Source organism: Coloeus monedula, assembly GCF_965178545.1.
Source record: "Coloeus monedula genome assembly, chromosome: 11".
Classification (NCBI taxonomy): domain Eukaryota; kingdom Metazoa; phylum Chordata; class Aves; order Passeriformes; family Corvidae; genus Coloeus; species Coloeus monedula.
This window is the reverse complement of record NC_138791.1, coordinates 4,097,453-4,116,350: the sequence shown is the minus strand read 5'-3', so window position 1 is coordinate 4,116,350 and position 18,898 is coordinate 4,097,453. Positions and strand designations below refer to the sequence as shown.

General features: G+C 42.3%; 1 protein-coding gene across 1 annotated transcript in view; it reads left to right on the top strand.

Moving 5' to 3' along the window:
• DOCK3 (dedicator of cytokinesis 3) overlaps positions 1–17,492 on the top strand; it is a 184,509-nt gene extending 167,017 nt beyond the window's left edge. Inside the window, exons 47-53 of the mRNA XM_082288519.1 lie at positions 223–344; positions 1,825–1,960; positions 2,407–2,554; positions 7,965–8,083; positions 8,987–9,074; positions 13,087–13,169; positions 13,655–17,492. Of these exons, the coding sequence (XP_082144645.1) occupies positions 223–344; positions 1,825–1,960; positions 2,407–2,554; positions 7,965–8,083; positions 8,987–9,074; positions 13,087–13,169; positions 13,655–14,161 (1,203 nt within the window). The 3' untranslated portion in view covers positions 14,162–17,492. The remainder of the gene's footprint in view (positions 1–222; positions 345–1,824; positions 1,961–2,406; positions 2,555–7,964; positions 8,084–8,986; positions 9,075–13,086; positions 13,170–13,654) is intronic.
• Positions 17,493–18,898: the final 1,406 nt, after the last annotated feature.

Sequence of the window (18,898 nt, the reverse complement as noted above, 5' to 3'; positions counted from 1 at the left end):
AACAAGAATTGTTAGTATTTGTATGTTCTTTGTTGTATCACAGGGCAATTGTGAAGCTTAATTTTCAGTTGCTGTCTCACATAGCAGAAAATTGCGGAAGATTAACAGGAGGTATTGGATGTTGAGCTTTTCAAAAGAACTGCCGTAATTGGAAGTAGCATGATATGAAGAAAACTTGCAGTTTTCCTTGACTGACTTAGCTGAAGTGTGTTTGCTCTGCAGGAGTTACCTGGTTTGGATAAGCTGAGCCCAGCCTGTTCTGGCTCCAGCACCCCCCGCAGCAATGTGCTGGTGTCACACGGCCCCATGAGCCCAGAGAGCATAAAGCTGGTGCATCGACACAGGTACCCCCTCTTCCTCCCAAAGATCCAGGGTCTCTGCACAATGTTCCACCAAGGTTCAAGGATCTAAGGCAGTGCTTAACAGTACTGCAGGAGGGCAGCATGAGTTTAGGTAGAAATGCCTTTTGTCTTCATTCAGTGCTAATTATTGAAGTTTGAGAACTGGAATAAGAAAGTTGAGAAATCCAACTCGCAGCAAATAACTGAACACCTCCAGGTGTGACTCCATCACTTTACTTACTGTAGAGGCAGAAACACAAACCTGCCACTCAGTTCTCCACACTCAATCTGACTTTGGAGGTCCCAACCTCTCCTACTTCTGTTACTCCAACAGCAAATAACTGGGTTCTTATCTACCATAAACGGAAAGTTGTATGGCTTGTTTTAGAACCCAACTCAATATGTACCCATTTTGAAGGATCAAAATTGTTAACATCATTATTTTTATAATTCTGACCAAATCAGAAGCCAAATACAAGAAAGGCTGCCAAGGTGTTTTGATCAGAACATCAAAAAATGCCCCTCTGGGTGCTTTTTCAAATTGAATGCCCATGTATTAAATCTGAGATAATGGCAGAGGATAAAAATTTTGATTATAAGGACAAAAGAGTGTTTTTGGTATCCAGCCAACACTGCTAATTTGAAAATGCTAATTGCTCTTCTGTGTTTATTTTTCTTATTGGGTCGCTATAGTTTAGCTGGTTTTAAAGCCTGGCATGAAAAGCTGTGGAAAGTTGGTCCATGAATCCAGGATGGTGACATTCTTTATGCTATTAAAACTGAGTAGCTTATACTGCTCCCATGGCTTAGCAGTTGACAAACAGTGTCTGGGTGATAACATTTTTTTTCCTCAAAATTCCTCCCTTTGTAAAGGCTTTTGTAGTTTTTAGGACAAACTGGGGAAATTTTATAGTGTACAATGTATTTGTGTGTACGGTTCAGAGTGACAAAGAAAAGTTCATTCCCTGAGGGAGATCAGGGTGCAGCCTGCACACCAGCTGGGCTGTATTATTTTACTGTCAGCCTCAAAATTGCCTTCAACTGTAATGCTGAGGCCCAATGCATGCCATAAGGAAAACTGGATTTTGACCTGTGTGTCTTGTGCTTGGATTCCTTTGGAATGTTTTTTTTAAGCTGCTCCCACTCATCTTAGCATTAAAAATGAGAGTGGTTTCAATGTGTTCTGTTATAAACAAAACAAATATGCACCCAAGGTCATGATGTGACGCTACCCTGGGCTGGGGTTCTGAAACTCGACATCCTATGCACTATTCTGTTTTACCTGAAATCTTCTTGTCACTTCTTTCATATTTACTCACATTTATGTATTTGTTTGAGCTTATTTGGCCTGATTTTTCAAAAGCATTTGACATCTAGAGGTGACCTAAAGCAGCAGGTAACTGCAGGTACTTACTAGTTTGGAAAAAAATCAGGCTTCACAAACAGGTTCAATTATACCCTTGCTCTGTCTGTTTTTTTCCAGCCCACTGAACTTGCTTGGTTCAGTCCGACACTCCTCATCCTCTCTGTCGTCCCACACCTCCAGTGAAACAGGAAACCTGGTTATCCTGACAGACAGTTCTGTGGGGGAGACTGCTGAGGATATGTACCACATGCAGGTACAGCTCCAGCACAGCACGGAGCGTGTTCCAGAGGGTTATGCTTAGGAGCAGTACACTTCACCTGCCACATCCATCTGTGAAATTCTTTTCTAAGAACTGAATAGGTAGAATCTAACATTGTTCAAGAAAGATGACAGTAACTCACTAGATTTAACTTTGGGAAGAAATCTCCTGTGTTTGTACAGTGACTGTGATAGTGCAGTCCAAGGTCACCCTGCTGCTTTCAGAAAGTGAGATTTTTGTCCCATGTTGTTTACCTGCCCCGTGGAACACATGCAGTTAGTGTTGCTCTTGGTTTGGGGAAGTGAAACAAGTCCCACAGTCCTGAGTGCAGGTTAACAGTGGCCTGCACTGAAGCTGGGCAGAGGCTCATCCAAGACAGGTAAATCCCTAAGGCACTGATCTGCTTGGGTCTCTCTGGATGGTTTCTCTGCCTCCTGCAGCTTTTTTACCCAAAGCCCAGGTACCAAGGCTCAGTCACCAATGTCTCTGTTTTATCCTCGTCCCAGGCTAGTCCTTCCACCTCCAGCCTGAGCTCGACTCACTCGGCACCATCCCAGATGATTAACTCTGCCCCTTCCAGCGCTAGAGGTAAGCATGGACAGGCCCTGATGGGGGGGCACCTGCAGGTGTTCCCTAAACCTGGCAACCTTGCTGACTTAAGGGTGAAACACCACCTACACTGACATGTAACACTTTCTCCTTTGGAGATGTAAATGCCTCTTCAATACTTCTTCTTTACAAATGGTTTAATTCTCCATTTAAGCATTTTTTCATCAGTATTTGGAATGTATCTCTAATACATGCTGGTTTCAGGCAGTTGAATTTCATAATGATTTCCATTGTTCTGCCACAAAATTGTGGCAGGCAGTCTAGAGGAAAACAAGAATAGTCCTCAGTATAGTACTTAAAAGAGAGATCATGAAGACAAAGGCAAAGAAATCATTTTACAAGTTTAAAGAAATTATGACAAAAAAGGACTTGAGGCAGTTTAGCAGAAACATATGTATACAAAAAGAGATGTACAGGATGAATACTGAAAGATACAAATTTTAAATACTGGAGATAAAAAAGGGCTCCCCTGCTGGGAAATTCTTGAAGAAAGGAAAAATATAAAAGCAGACTCTGGGGGTACTCATATTGCCTTTGTGTTACAGTAGCTGATCTCGGTATTGCTAATCATTTTCTTCCCCAGCTGAAGCAAAACCACTCCATGTGATCTCCTGACTTTCACAACTTCTCTTCAAGGTTTTGGGTTTTTTCCTCTCATTTTGGATTCTCAGCTGCAGGTTCTACACCTCTTTTCACAGGCATCTGAAGAAGGTGTCCAGGATATAGTCAGAGATAGAGGCTGATATTTAAATCTTACCCCTTTTTCCATATAGGGGAATTCTGTGTCTCCTGATGGACAGGGAATATGGAGAAGAGCCCTTTCCTCAAGCCATCTTGGGGCTTTTTTGCTCAATCTGCCAGTAAAATCCTAACTGACTGCTGTTATGACACAGCTGCAGCAAAGTGATTTAATTGAGGGATCAGATGGAGTAGGAAGGTGAGACGTGAACATCTTCAAATAAAGGCAAATAGCTGCACTAATTACCATGGGCTGGAAGGAAAATAATGACAAACAGTAATCAGGTGAAACTGGCATAACAGGCAAGGGAAGATGGAACTGAGGAGAGGGTTATCATGGCAGGAAGATGTCCCTAAGTGGATGTGCCTCAGCTGGCATGGGAGTCTTCTGGGGGATCTGAAAGGTTTGGTGCTTGTACCGTTTCACGCTGTTTTCCACTTTAGAAGTCCAGTGACAGGCTCACAGTGACAGGCTGTGACAGTCTTTCTGAGCCTGGTGACTGCACAGCATCACCAGCTTCCCTCTTTACGGTATTATTCACTGTTGCTTAGAAACCAACGTGATGAATGCTCCAAAGGGTCTGGGCTGCTGGGTGAGCCAACAGCACCTCCCAGGGATGGGACCCAGACAGATTTCAAATGGGAAACAGTAAGAGAAATAATGAGTTTGAGAAATATTTCTATAGCCTGTGACAGAACATTTCTTCTCTGCTGTTCCGCTCACTTTTAAATTAGGTGAGCACAGCATTCAGACATTACCCACTCATGGGATTTCACTTCTAGTAAGGTCCCAGATGCAATCTGTGTTTCCCAGTGTGCCAGTCACTGTTCTGGTTATTACAACACTGCTGTTGGGAATGGAGCTGTTCCTAATGAGAAAAAGCCCTTACACTTAAATTCCACTGTGCTAATGCAGCTGTGTTCTTCTCCTTGGTGGTTTTTCCTTTTGTTTTTTAACTGGGTGAATTTGATGCTTGTGAAAATGAGACCAGTATCACTGGCTGGAGCAAGGTACTTCACAGACATGACATGTGCAGCTCTGCCAATGCACCTCTATCCTTTTTTTTTTTTCTCCTTTTTTTGGTATTTATTTATATTCTTTTTAATTTAGCGCTGGTGAAAGGTGCTGGATTGACACCACTGGAGGCTGAAGCCCTCTATTTACCCACAGAGCAGATACAGCATGGGCGGCAGCCGTGCAAGTTCCCCCACGCTGCCCCCACCCATGTGCCTCATCTCTGTCCTGGAGGGACCACCTCTAGAGGTGAGAGGATAGTTCAGTCTCCATGACCCATCCAACCCTTGGCCTTTCTGCTGAGACTGCCAACAAAGCTACAAGAGTCACGATGCTGCAGCTGAACACTTGTCAGATGAGAAGTGGACAAAGGCCAACAATTAATTTCATAAAGGCCACCTAAATTTATCAACTTAACATCTTTGTCACCTGTGGCTTTAACGTGAGCATGATTGGGTAGGATTTCTAGGGTTTAGCCTGATTTTTAAATGCTTCTCTCATTTATTCAAATGATAATGCAGGTACTTAGATCATCTTCTCTGTTTTACTGCAGAGTCCTGTCCTGAGGAGATGGGTATCTTTATAACACAAATTAGTTCCATCAGCGACCAAAGGAAGCCATGGCCTTTTGTATTAAGAATCCAGCAGGAGTTTAAATTGTTCTCCACTTCCAAAAAGTTACCCTTTTATGGACCTTTAAAATAGCAACACAGGTGATTATTTGGCTTGTCCAAAGAAAATAACAAAGCTATTGATCTAAAAAGAATTTTTAAAGGATAGTCATCAGGAAAGTTGATCAATGATTTGATTTTATCACTGAACTGCAGATTAAGGCATCAAAATTTACACTAGTTATAATATATACAAGTTACAGCAGAAGTCTTAAATAGAACTGAAATCAGAATACTGCAAGAATTTGCTAAATCTGTGCTAACAACAAAGACATTAGTAGTTACTCATTATTACAAGTATACATCTCTCAGTTTTTCACCTGGCTTGACCCTTGTGTAGCTTCTTCCCTATCAGGGAAGCACCACTGTTGTTGTGTAAAAGGTCAGTAAGACATTCAGTTCAGTTTGGCTTCATTTGAGGTGGCTCATGAGGCACTGCTGAACTTTACTGGAGTTAAAAGATTATACCAGGGTTCAGAAAGCAAGAAACTGCAACTCAAAAAGGCCTGGAAAGAGCTAGGAGTGAGTTTGGGTTTGTGAGTAATTTAATTTAAAATACAGTTGGGACTCCTCCAAAGCAGTCAAAAAGCAATTCCCACTTCACATTTGACTGGCCTCTAAAAGCATCCTCAACACTGCCCCTCATTAAGGTGTAGAAAATAAGTCCTGGTGTCTTACTCAGCACTTTGCAAGAATCCATATACTTACTATAAAACTTCCTTTTTAAATCAAAAAAGTTACCATTTTGCGCAGGAGCAAAGTTTTCAGAACAGTAATAAAAATTATGAATCAGGAGAAGAGATTCAATGAGTTTGAAGTTTACATTAGTGTTCAGTTACATTCCTTAAAATTAATACTTGTCACAAGTGGATTAACATATTTATAATTAAAAAAGCTAAACTACTTCTGGCTTTAGCACAGGTTTTCCTTTCTCAATAGCAAATACCTATAGTGCTGCACACACCAAGTGCACTAAGCTACATGCTAAAAGGAGTAAGCCCTGGTACATGCTGCAGCATTTTATTATGGCCACTGGCTGCTCTGGAAGCTTTAAAAGCTTTTTTTGACTTTGTTTTTTAAGTTTTGCCAGTCCCAAAAAGGAGCCGTGGTTACTGTGCTCTCTATCTGTCCAAAGCAGCCATACATAATTTTGTTTGCAGATTGGACACTTGGCATAATCTGTTACCATTTTTATAGCTATAGTTAATGACAAATTTAGGGCGCCAAACAGCAGAGCTGTTTTTTAAACTACACTCTGCCAGCATATGTGGGATTTTTCAGGTCCTGCAGTGCAAGGTCTTTTGAAGCCATAATCCCATATAAACTGACAGCACGTAGAGGTGGTTTGCATCTTTGACATAAAAGAACAAGGATGACAAGATAAATAAAAAGGGAAAAGTTTACAGTGTAGGTTGTGCTGTTCTGTAGTTCTGGGCACACCTAAAAGTTCAGCATCTTTCCATTTGTCCTGCAGAACGGGACTATCTGTGACCTGTGAGGATAAGACTCAGCACAAAGCGTTAACACTGTGTTCGCCAAGCTGATGTTGTACATAAGAGCAAATAATGTCGTCTAATTATGTTTCTGTTCTATGTCTGGGGAGAAAATGAGTTCGGGACTAGAATGCAGATACTCTGCCACTGTTCATGTCAGAGTGGGGGTGTAGATTAATCTGGCATCTGCCCCCCTTAATGGAATTGTTGCAATTGTAGGACTTTATCCTGCATTCTGCTGGACACATTGTTCCTTCCACTGTGTGCTGAATATTAGTCCCCAAAACTGCATGTTTGCTTTTGCTGGGGTAAAAGCTGCATCAGCCAGCACCAATGCCTTTGCTCATATGTTGGAGTGCTGTCCAGGTAATGTGTGTGGTTGTGGAAGTTTGCCAAAGGGGGCATGTATTCCCCAAAAGCCGGCATGGCTCTGTAATGCGCTGTGTGCTGCCATCTGTTCAGTGCGTGTTTGTGACGCAATCAAACAATCAGTGCAAATTACAGCTCACTTCAGCAGCTTCACAACATCAATTCCTGCTTAATTTTGTGCATCCCAAGGGTTGCGTGTATCAGTAGTGTCAGACTTTAGGAAGTCGCTAATGGGGATCATTCTTCTGGCAAATCCATTGTCAGCTGTTGCGTATCAGAAGGCGTATTGTTATGTGGCACTCATCCTGAAGGACATGAGTCCCAAGTAATTCCACCTGCCAGGAAGCTGTTACATGAAATACCCCAGTATCTCAAATGACAACTATACAGATAACTAATAGATAAATCAAGCTTATTATTCCTACTATAAAACTCTTAGCATTGCTAAACGTCTGGTGTCATCAAAGGGCTCAGTATAGCAACACAGTAATAATCATCATTACAGAAGCATTGTAAGCAAAGTGCCTCTCACATTTATAGAAAATGCTGTCTCTTATTGGGGTTGGTTTAACAGAGGAAGCTGACCAAGATAGCACCAATTAAATGACAACACTTATCTCTATCCAGAACCAAGGAATGAAGTATTTTCCCATAGATTTCTGCTTTAACTGAATGGTGTATCTCAAGCTTTTATGCCTTTATCCCACATTCAGTCCTAAAATGCACAATTTTATGGCATTTCTGTAACTCTGCAATACTTTATGGGGCAATGGAGCATTAGGCACTGCCACGACTGATTCCACACAGCCACTTTTTTTTATGTTTAAAAGGAAGCACTTTGCAACATACAACTAGGGACATGTACATGTTACACACCCTACGTGGTACATCCTTAATTGTATACAACAAGCCAGTTCTGACTCCATCCTCGTGCTATGCATCCCCCCAACAGTCAGCTGCTTAGTGGGCTCAGCACCATGTTTCCTTGGGTCCTGTGAGCTCATGTGTCTGAGCCAAGTGCACAGGAGGACTGAGATCCCTGGGCATGCAGAGACATGGCTGTTGTTTGTCCCGTGTACGTGATTTTTCTCACTTGTTTACAGGCTCTCCCTCTCTACCAGATAAGTACCGCCACTCTCGGGAGATGATGATGTTGCTGCCAGCCCACCGGGACCGACCGAGCAGCGCCATGTATCCCGCAGCTATCATGGAAAATGGACAGGTAGCAGCTCTAATTTCTTCCGTGTCAGTTCAGCCACCTGAAACTGTGGCTGTATTTTTGCTGGCTTTGACCACCTTAAAGATTTCTTTTTTATTTTTGGAAAGCACAGCAACTTAGGATTGTGTTTTCAGAGGTGACACAGAACTTTTCCTATTAATCCACCCCTGGAGGCACCCACTGTGGCAGCTGAGTGATACAAATTGTAGTGACAGATATGTCCTGTGAAAATGGACTCACTTCCCAACTCTATCCTGTGAGCCCTGGTCCATTGCAAGTAGTCACACCATTTTCTTAATTTGTTTAGACCCATGGCCATCCACCCTGCAGGCTAGCCTCCAAGTTGATTCTAAATAACTTCATGGTGATTTCCAGAGGTATCAAAAATGGTGAGAGGCTGAAATAATATACAGGGTCTCCAAAAATTCTGTGCCCTAATTTCTCTGGACAAATTGAAAAGTGTGCCTACGTGTAAGCATTTAAATCTTGCCCTGGCCTGCACTTTTGAAGGAAATCTCCTGATCATGCCCACTTATCACACTTCAGTTTGCATGGGAGAGCTGTCTCAAAGCATGCAAAGTCAACGATTCAACAAAACCATAGATAAGCTTCAGAGGGCAAACGATGCATTCCAGCTGATAATGGGCACAAGGCCAGGCTAGAGCTAGTCTGAAATAACTCCTCCAGAAAGCAGGAATTGTGGGCCCTCAGCACTGTTACACCCTAGAGATCCACTCACATTGCACTGCAGTACCTGCCAATGTAGGCACAGCCTAAGGTTCCCAGGGAATCTTTAGTTTAGAAACTTCTTTGCTTATAAAAAGGAACAGAAAGTCCCCATGTTGCCCCAGCTGGTCTGTAACTTTTTTTTTTTAACTCTTCTTTGCTGACTTTCTTCTCCCTTAGCCTCCAAATTTCCAGCGCGCCTTGATCCAGCAAATGATTGGACCATGTAAACCTTGCAGTGATCCCAACCTGTCTGTGGCTGAGAAAGGTACTCCTTCTCCTGTTCAGCATGCATGCTTGCTAAAATAATATTCCTCTGGTCATGCTACAGCAAGTAATGAATGGGCTTCTACATTTCCTGGGCGAGTGCATTTCTCTCACACTTTTCTAATTAACAATTTAATTAACTGGGCCTTCTGCCAACATACCATCATTTTAGAGCCTTCACAGAAGGGTGGGCTTGCACAAACCACTCTATTTCAGAAAGCTTTCTAAGTTTAGCATTTTGTTATTGAAACAGTTCCCTGCAGCCTTTGTCAAGCAAACTTGCAAAGCAGCAAATGAGAAGTTATCTAAGAAGAACCCAAGACTTGGACCATATTTTTTATTAATGAGATATACTGGGTTTTAATACACATTTATTGCTCAAAATACAAACATTCCTTGTAATCCCTCTCTGAGGTAGTTTTGTATTTGTTTATCATTAGGAATATATGCTTTTTTAACTCACTGCTTTGGAAAAAAACAGGCTGAGTCCCTGCAGGGAAAAAAAAAAAGCCTGAAAGAGGAGAAAGAATTTATTTGGTGTAAGAGAAAAAGAGCATCTTGTGAAAGAGGTGCCATGGACAAAGCGATGGGCTCAAAAATTATCTGAAAGGCAGCATTCTAAAAAAGGAGAAGAGTGCAAAATTCCTGAATCAAAAATCTGAGACAAGGAGGCTGCCTAAGCAAGCAACAGTCATGTATGGCTGGAAAAAAAAGGTATCTTAAAAGATTTTTAAGGCCAGGAAAGACCACTGCAACTCTCTAGTCTGACCTACATCATACACTCAGATGTTTATCTGTCTTTTTGTTTCAGAAACTGTGCCAGCACTAAACTGTACCTTAAAAAAAAAAATCCAAATTTTATTTTAGAATTTCTAATAAATCAGAATCCCCTACTTCAGCATGAGCGGTCCAGATTGAAACCAAATGCCAACATCCAGTTCTGAATAAATGGCAGAATGATGACTTGATGATAATAATGAGTGATGACAAGAGAGTTAAGACTAGGGGGTGAGGGATTAAGAGCTCCAGCTTAGCCATGTTAGTTTGAACCAAACATATGACAGAGATGGTGAGATCTTTGTACTGGATAGGAGGAAGATCTGGAAAAGGAAGGTAGATAAATATTTGTTGTCCATCTAGGAAAAATATTTTAATTTGTATTTGTGGGTGATATTATGCAGGAGTGTGGTATTCAGTGCCAAGAGATCAAAGACACAATCCCAGAGAAGCCACAAAAGACACAGGTGATGTTCAGTTGGGATAGTGAGGCAGGAATCCAACTCTTGCGCCTGGCTGGTGGCAAAAATGCAGTTACAGGTACTCTTGGCAGGCCCGGAACCCTCACCATTCTTTGAAGTCAGGATGCCATCTGCCTTGGATTTTGTTAGCACTCAGGGCCCTGACTTCCCCCACCCCCTCCTCGCTGTGTCAGAAGTTCCGCTCCGTAATTCCCAGTGACAGTGGTGACATCAGTTGCCTGGAGCAGAATGGTACAAATGCAGCTTCCCTGCTAATTAAACTTGGCCACCGAGCCACTGAATAGTCACAGAGAGAGACATGGGCTAAGTCAGAGCATTGGGAGCTCCCTGCTTAGGTTCTTCCCTGAAGCATTTTGGCTAAAACACTGGTTTTAACAGGCAGCAGCCACTCTTCAAAATCATCTGACCTTCTTCCAGCACTCCTAAATACTCAAAAGGCTGTGAATGAGGGAATACTGAGAAAGCATAAATGGATTTTTCACTGGGGTACCATGTGTTCTTCTTCACATTCTCATTCTGCATCTCGGTGTTAAAAACAAACAAACAAACAACAAGCACAATAGTTTTACAGGCCAAGCAAATCAGGTTTTCTGTCCTTTTCACTTGATGCTGGGATATGGCAGGAGACATAAGCAAGGCTGGCACTGCTGTGCATCTTGTCCCTCTGTTTTAGCCCTTTGACATCAATTGCAGTAGTGCAAATTAGAGCAGTCTGGCCTGTGTACAGGGAAAATTAATCTGGAGCCACATTATATTTGGTTTGAACCTGTTCTCTGTCAAGATTCTTAGTGTCTTCTTCACATGCCTTTCTCAGATTCTCAGGCTGAGAGTCTCTAAAAAAAACATTTACTTTTATATTTTATGGGGTTTGTTCTGTCTTACGAAGCTGTCACTTTGTGATCTTTTTTACTTTAGGGAATTTTAGGCCTTGGGGAGCCTGTGCTCAAGCCAACTCATGAACTAGGGAGACAAAAAAAAAAAAAATAGAGAAACCTTTCAAAGTCATTTTAGAAAGAAATGCACCAAAAATGGCTGCAGGCATTTTAATTAAGGAGAAATCCTCTTCAGATGTCAAACTCCATGTTTATTTCTCCAGGCTTCCATTTTACAAACTGAAGATGGAAAAAGCTATTTTTATCTCAGTTTTCTTTGACAGGCTCAATTAATTACTTTTTTTTTCCTTTCTTTTCTGAAAAAATTGCAGTTGCTTATTTGTTTTTAAGTAAATCCAATTATTGTATATCTCTTCTCAGAATAAATCAAGTCATGTTTGGAAGGAAAGGTGCATTTTAATAATGTTCAAGGTTGACAGAATTCTCAAGATCTTTAAAAGGTTCATGTTCATGTCAAGAAGCAGCTTTTATTTCTATGAAAAACCAAGTCCACAAAGATCATATTCACTCTCTGTTAAATGCAGCAAGTATTGCTCTCTCTATACTTCCTGATGCACAAAGACTTGATCTCTTCAGGAGACTTTGTAATACAAGGAGGCCAAACTGTTGCCTTTAAATGAGATCAAAGTTCTTGATCAACTCTGTAGCTTAGTAAATTGGAGCTCTGAAGTAATTTCTTTTGCAACAGACTGAGGTATAATTTCCGTCATGTCCTTTATTCAGTCCTCACTGAGCCTGTAGTGCAGCCACAGGCCGTCCAGTTTCCAGAGGGTTTTGCCATGTTCCGTTGTCACCACTCCCCACCAAAAGCAGGACAGCTCACACCTGAGATCCAGCCACCATTGGTGGGATTTCATTTTTACCTCCACACTGATTTGCAAAAAAACCTGCCAGAGTCCTACTCCTCTTCAGCTTTGCTAGAAATGAGCCCAGGGATGGAGGGGAGCTGGGCAGACTAACCCTGTGATCACCTAACACTTCCTTAACAAAGCATCTCTAAACACACTGTAGCCTAGTCGGTTCCTTTCTGTGCTTTCAATCCTGCCATTCACTGAGTCCCTGGAATCTGTCTTTCTGCTGCTGAAGAGCCCGCTGGAAAGCTGGTGCTGGCCCCACAGACTCCCTGTCCTGTTACCCGAGTTACATCTGTTTCAATCCTTCAGCTGTGCCAGCAGCACCCAGTAGCTGGAGCCTGGACAGCGGAAGCCGAGAGGCCCTGCCATTCCTGTCTGCCCACGCTGGGAGCATCCTGGCCCCACCAGTGCCTCCCCGAAGCCTGCCCCATGGTAAGGACATGCCCAGCAGGCCTGCTGCAAATGCCTGCAGTCACATACACACACAAATCCAGACCACCTAAAAGCTGACTTTACCTTTCCCCCCATCCTGTAAAAACAACCATAAACAAAAACCCCATAGTCTTTCCTGGTCTGCTAGGTCTTCAATTTTTTTTTTCCCCAAATCTTCAAACTCTTGCAGTCCTTAAGCAGTGTCGACTTGTGTGTACTCTGGGACTAGAATTTAGTGTGAGAGTGCTGAAGCTTGACCTGGCTTCTTACCAATGACCAACTTCAGCAGTAATTTAAGCTTACAAAGCCATTAAATGAAACTTCAAATGTTCATTGTTTAAGAGCCTGTTGCCTTGCCATGAGATCCTTGATACTGGAGCAGTGAAAAATCTCTCTCTGCACTTAATTTCTCCTTAGCAGCCTGTGTGTGACAGATGCACTCCGCAGTATTCATCACACAGGCAGCCTAGGCTGGAGCATTTGGAGCTGTTATCTGGCATTACAGATCTAAACCCAGCTCTGGGGCTGCAATGAAGCAGCACAAGTCTGCATTTCTGACCCTTGTCTCATTCCAGGACACTACTCACTGCACTTTGATGCCTTCCACCACCAGCTCAGTGATGCTCCTCCGGCACTGCCCGCACGAACGTTGCGCAAGGTAATGGCAGGAGAGCAGAGAGGGATGTAGGACAACAATGGGCTCCTGAAAGGAATCCCTCCTTCTCTGCTCCCATCAAGCAGCTTCTGAATACAGAAACGCTATTTTTAACATGCTAGTAGTAACTTCCATATGAGAAAACCCACTGAAAGCTCTTAACCTATTCCACAGCTGAATGCTATAGAAATAACTTATGGGTTGTAGGTCCTTCCCTTTTCCTGTTTTGTACCATATGCTGTGATTTCAGCACCCTGATCATCACCCCAGCTACTGTTTCTCTAACAGCTCTGGTGTTGTTGAGTGCACTTGTCTGCCCACAAGTGGTACTTCCATACATGTAAACCAATAATCCTTGACATTTTGAACACAAATGGAACAGCACCGTTGCTAACAATGCTGTCAAAAGCTGAAATGGGGATCAACACACAAGATGCAGCATTGCCTCCTTTGTCAATTTTAACCTGGTTTTGTTTCTCTCCAAACAGTCTCCTCTTCATCCTATCCCTGCATCGCCCACCAGTCCACAGTCTGGTCTAGATGGCAGTAACTCCACTTTATCCGGCAGTGCCAGCAGTGGTGTCTCTTCCTTGAGCGAGAGCAATTTTGGACATTCTTCTGAACCACCTCCTCGCACAGACACCATGGATTCTGTGCCCAGCCAGGCTTGGAACACTGATGAAGATCTAGAGACACCCTACCTCCCTGTCAGGTACAGTCTCTCTGAGCCTGATGTCCTGGAGTCGCTCAAATCCCAGCCATGCCGAAGCCACTCTGCTCCATCTGGAGTCATTCCTCAGGACACCATGGACCCTCCTGCTTTACCCCCCAAACCTTACCACTCCCGGCTGCCAAACATGGAGAACGAGGAGGGGATGATAATTGAAGATGATGACAAACACCGCCCATTGCATCGTAAAGTGTCCCAACCAGTGAGTGGTGGAAAGGAAGAGCAGGCCAGGGTGGCATGGGAGCACGGCATCAGTGAGCAGTAGGGACAGCTCCTGGTACACAGCTGGCATTGGCATTCCAGGTCTGGATATGACAGAGAGAGAGAGCAGGACTCGGAGAACAGCAAACCGATTTTCTACTGCCGCAAGGTTATGTCTGAAGCCCACAAAAGCAATTGGGCCAGCATGGCAGGTTGCTGCTTTCCTTTTTAATTTCTTTTTACACCTTTCCGTTATGTTTTTTAACTTTCTGTGCAGTGGACAGTTTATTCCTTCTGCAGTTTCTTAACCACATCATACGGCATACGAGCCATAGAGACTTGCAGAAGCTGAAAAATACAATTTTAAGTGGAGGGGAAAAAGGGGGGGAATGTGGCAAGTTGATTTTGGACCTGCTTTCCTCCCAGTTCTGAGACGCACATGAGTAGAAGCAGTTGCACTAGGGACATATTTCTTTGCTGTACAGAATTGAAAGCTCATTGCTGAAATCAGGGATTCTATGAACTGTCAGGCTGGAAGGTGCATGAGCTGCAGGCAGTGGAAAGATGGCAATTCTAAGAAGAAATTGGCTCTTTTGAGAGCAGGATTGTACATATCTGTGCAGTGATCTCCCTGCATTGGTTCATAGGTGCTGAGGCAATCTAACCAGTGCTGATGCACTGATCTCCAAGGTATCATTTCCAACAAACTCTGCCTCCTTTGTTTTTTATGTACTGTTTCATTTCTTAAATTTTGCTTTCACTGGCTAAGCCAACCTGCTTTCTCATGGGAATCGTGTTATTCATCTGTGCTACAGAATGAGAGGAGGTTGGTAGCTACTGGAGCTACCACCTCATTGTAGGCCTTTCCCATGCCCAGCTTTGGGCAGGCTGTTGACACCAGCATTTCTATTCCAGATTAAAACAAAACCAACCAAATTGAGTTTCTCATGCCACAGGCTGGTTGATGACCCAGCCAGTAAAGAAAAGGTGGCTTAAATGCATCATATCCAACAATCCTTGCCTCAGGGCTGAACATCATAATTCTCACCAACTTCCATCACCCAGGAGCTGAGATTCATTCCCTCTTAACTCAATATCCGCAGTCCCTCCCAACAACTCACTGCAGCTGGTGTGCAGAAAGAATCTCCCATCTCTCAGAGCAGACAGAAAACACCAGGGCTCGAGCAATGCCCGGTACCAAGTGTACACCCCAGAGTCAGGGACCTTAAAGGCAACCTGTAAAGAGCAAGTGTTTGTTTCCTCTTTTGCTTCTTTAGAATGTATAGTAAGAGCTGCTGTTTCTCTCTTCTGTAAGGTTCGTTTCTTTTTCCTTTTCTCCTCAGGCAGCAATACAGCCTTTCCCCATCACATGTTTTTTTTATTGATAAGCTCCAGAAAAGGCTGAAGAACATTGGGGGGACACCAAGCCACACCACACAAACCAGAACTGTGCAGAGCTGAAGACAGTACAAGTCTATGAAACAAAACATGCCTTTTAATCAGTACTTGCACAGTTCAGGAAAAAAAAAAATCCAGGGATAGTATTGTTCTTTACAAAGAAAAGATCTTGGCTCTAAGAAACCTTTTATTCCTGTTTTCATACTTTTCAAGAAACTTTCAATCAAGATAGTATCAAGTATTTAATGTTTTTAGATGAACAAGCCACCTTCCTTTCCCTTACCACATCCACACACATTTTAGCCTTCCTTATAACCCTTTTACCTGCAGACTGCAAAGCACACTCCATAGGATGGAAACAGCCCTCCCTCTTTTCCTACCACTGAAAAATCTGAAGCACATTCAAATAGGACCTCCACCATATAAATTAGTGCCAGAAACAAGAACAGCAGTGAACTGGCATCTTGAATTCTTGCTAAACTGCTCAGTTTCTCCTGCTAAAAAACAGCATAAAGAAGCAAAAAAGGATTATTTTAAGTATTTTACAGGTCACCTTTAGCACTACCTCTAAATGCAGTGACTGGGCAGAGTACATGGCTTCTGAACTGGCTAAAGATGGTCTGCCTGTAAAAAGTCTGGACTCAGCAGTTGTATGAAGGGGACTTCAAGAGGATTTGTTTTCTTTCTCAAGCTCTAGCCCATGCAAAACTACTCAGTTAAGGATTTGTTTCTTAAATGGCCTATTTGGCTGGAACAAAGTCTCTCTTGCTTCCTCTATTTTGTTACTAACACAGGCTGCTTGTAATCATTATATCCTTCACAATTTAAACAATGATAATAAAATCTGGCCCATAGTGGATGTTTCATCTTTAGCAGGAAGGAGAGTTTTCCAATGCTAGGACAGTCATAAATGTTAACAAACCAAAGGTGGATCTCTGGTATAGAACAAATGTATGAAAACAACTGATGTTTTCAGTAAAGGTAAGTCAAGGTAATTCCTTAGAAAAGGGTGAAATGTTTTCACATATGCTATCCTCCAATCCCACTGAGACTCTTCCAGTGAAGTTCTTAGAAGAACTAAGTTTTAATTCCATCTCCCTTGCCCTGGTTTCCTTTTTTTTCCTGGCAGCAAGACTAAAGTAGTAAATGTAGTGACTTACCGAGCTTTCTTAATGTGAAAAACCAGCAGGTCTTGCAAATAAAACTTTGCAGAACTAAGAATGCAATTACTATGGGACTGAGTCCCAGGCAGCTGGAAAACCTGCCCACCAGAGCTCTAATCAGTCTCTGAAAATGCATCATCCTGCTCTGATTAGAGACCTGGCAAAACAGTGGTGAGTCCAGTTGGGGAGTCTGGCATTCCTATGTATTTGGAAGGGTTTGAAGATCAATCAGGTGATGTATACAAATACCTAATTTATGGCAGGTCCACATAAAGAAGGGTGGAATAAATTGCTGAATTTACCAAATTAAAGCCTCTCTGGAGTTAAATTTCTGTTATTGTTCTGATATCTACCAAGTATTCTGTCTCCCTTTTCAGTGTTTGCCTTAAAGGGGGCAGAAGATAGAAAGACTGTTATTAAGATTTTGTGAATCTTGGAACTAATATTGCCTGGAACTACTATTTCTCTGTAGGGTGTGAGGTGTCTTTTAGCATAGTACAACTCCAACGTCAAGCTCAGTCCTGGAGTAGGTGGAAGCAACAGCAGTTGTTGCACTTGCCCAACAGGATTTGAAGATTCCTTGTATAAACCACAGCAACAGGATGTTTTGAACAGGACCTTGACATTCTATACCTAACTCTAATTCAAACTTCAGTGTACTTGCCTTCATTGGGTTTTCTTTGCATAACAAAATAGCATGTGCATTCTTGAGAAAAATTGGTGGAATTCTGCTATAAATCTCTCCATCGTCAGTGTACCTGCTGCCCCATCTGAAACAAAATTGAGAAGGAGCTACAGTGGTAGAAGAAAAGCAATTAAAACAAGTTCTCTGAATCCTACTTTTTTTTTTTTTTTTCCAATAGTTGGGTTGGTTTTATTGCTGTATGCAAGACTCAGATCCTTTTTTGTCTTTTCCTCTGTTTGGTTTTTAGCTTACTTACCCTTTTTTAGGTAAGGGGTATTGCATATCCCTTCTGTGGGAGTATCAGCCAAAACTGGGGAGGCTGGAGAGAGCAAGAGCCTTTGGGAAACAAATTATGTGATATTTAAAATTTCCTCTGATCATGCTTCTTTGTAAATACCCTCATTTGAATGCTGTGTATTTGTACAGGAAATTGAGCAAAAAATGTATAGATTGTGATGTCTGACTGGTATTCTGCCCTGTAAATGTGTTTTTAACCTCTGGCATTCTGTGCTTATTTAAAAAAAAAAAAAAAGGCAAAAACCTCTAACCACTTCTCTTTTGTGTATTCATGTTTAAAATAAAATGAAAACAGCTATCTTATCTATAATGGAAATCAAATTCAAAAGGAAAAAATTAATTTGTACAAGTGTCCTAAAGGTACTTCATTGTATATATTGTGATAGCATGTTTCCAGAACCAACAAATAAGTGGTGTGAATTTTAGATGTAAATATCTGCCGTTTGTTTTGGGTTCCTTTCCCTTACCCATTCACTCGACTGCTGTGATGTGGAATTAAAGATTAATACCTGATATTAAAACAGTACAGCTGTATGGTCATTGCTGTCCTCGAGGCAGGGCTGTCCTCAGGCTCTCCAAACCTTCACAAGAGACAAGGAACAGCCCTCACTTCCCACCTTTGTGTGGATGAGAAAAATGGGGGGGGCAACCAAAAGGACTTTGTGTGTGAGGGAACAGCTTCCATGTTACTCTTTTAGCTGACAGTGTGTTATTTAATATCAACTTCTTGAAGCAAGCAGCAGGCACATCCCCCTCCTGGTCTGGTCAGGTAGATGGACGTGGCACCTGCAACAGCCCCAGGCACATTTTTGGGGCAATACTTTCAGAGACAAAGGGAATGGGATTAGCTCTCCTCTAGGACATCTGTGGAGTGGCTGTGTGCCACTTAGTTACCAGCTGGGGTTAAACCACCACTATCTCACTATCTCACTGCCTAAAAGATTGCTGCTCTTTTATTGCAATAGTACTTAAATACCGATCATTTTAACAGAATACACATGAAAGAATAGTAGTTAAGACGTGTAGGAACACAGGATTTGGGAATTCAGATGGTGACTTCTACATGCTCCTAATCTCAAATTTTCTTCCATTACCACTAATAAAACCAGTCATTGTACAGGAGGCAAAATAACTCATTTCATGTCTTGACAAACCAACAAGAAAACTTCTGAAACCTGTCTTAAAAGACATTTAGCAGCAAGTCTGACTCTTCAGGATGTACATGGACTGCCAAGGCAACCTTTGCACACACCACATA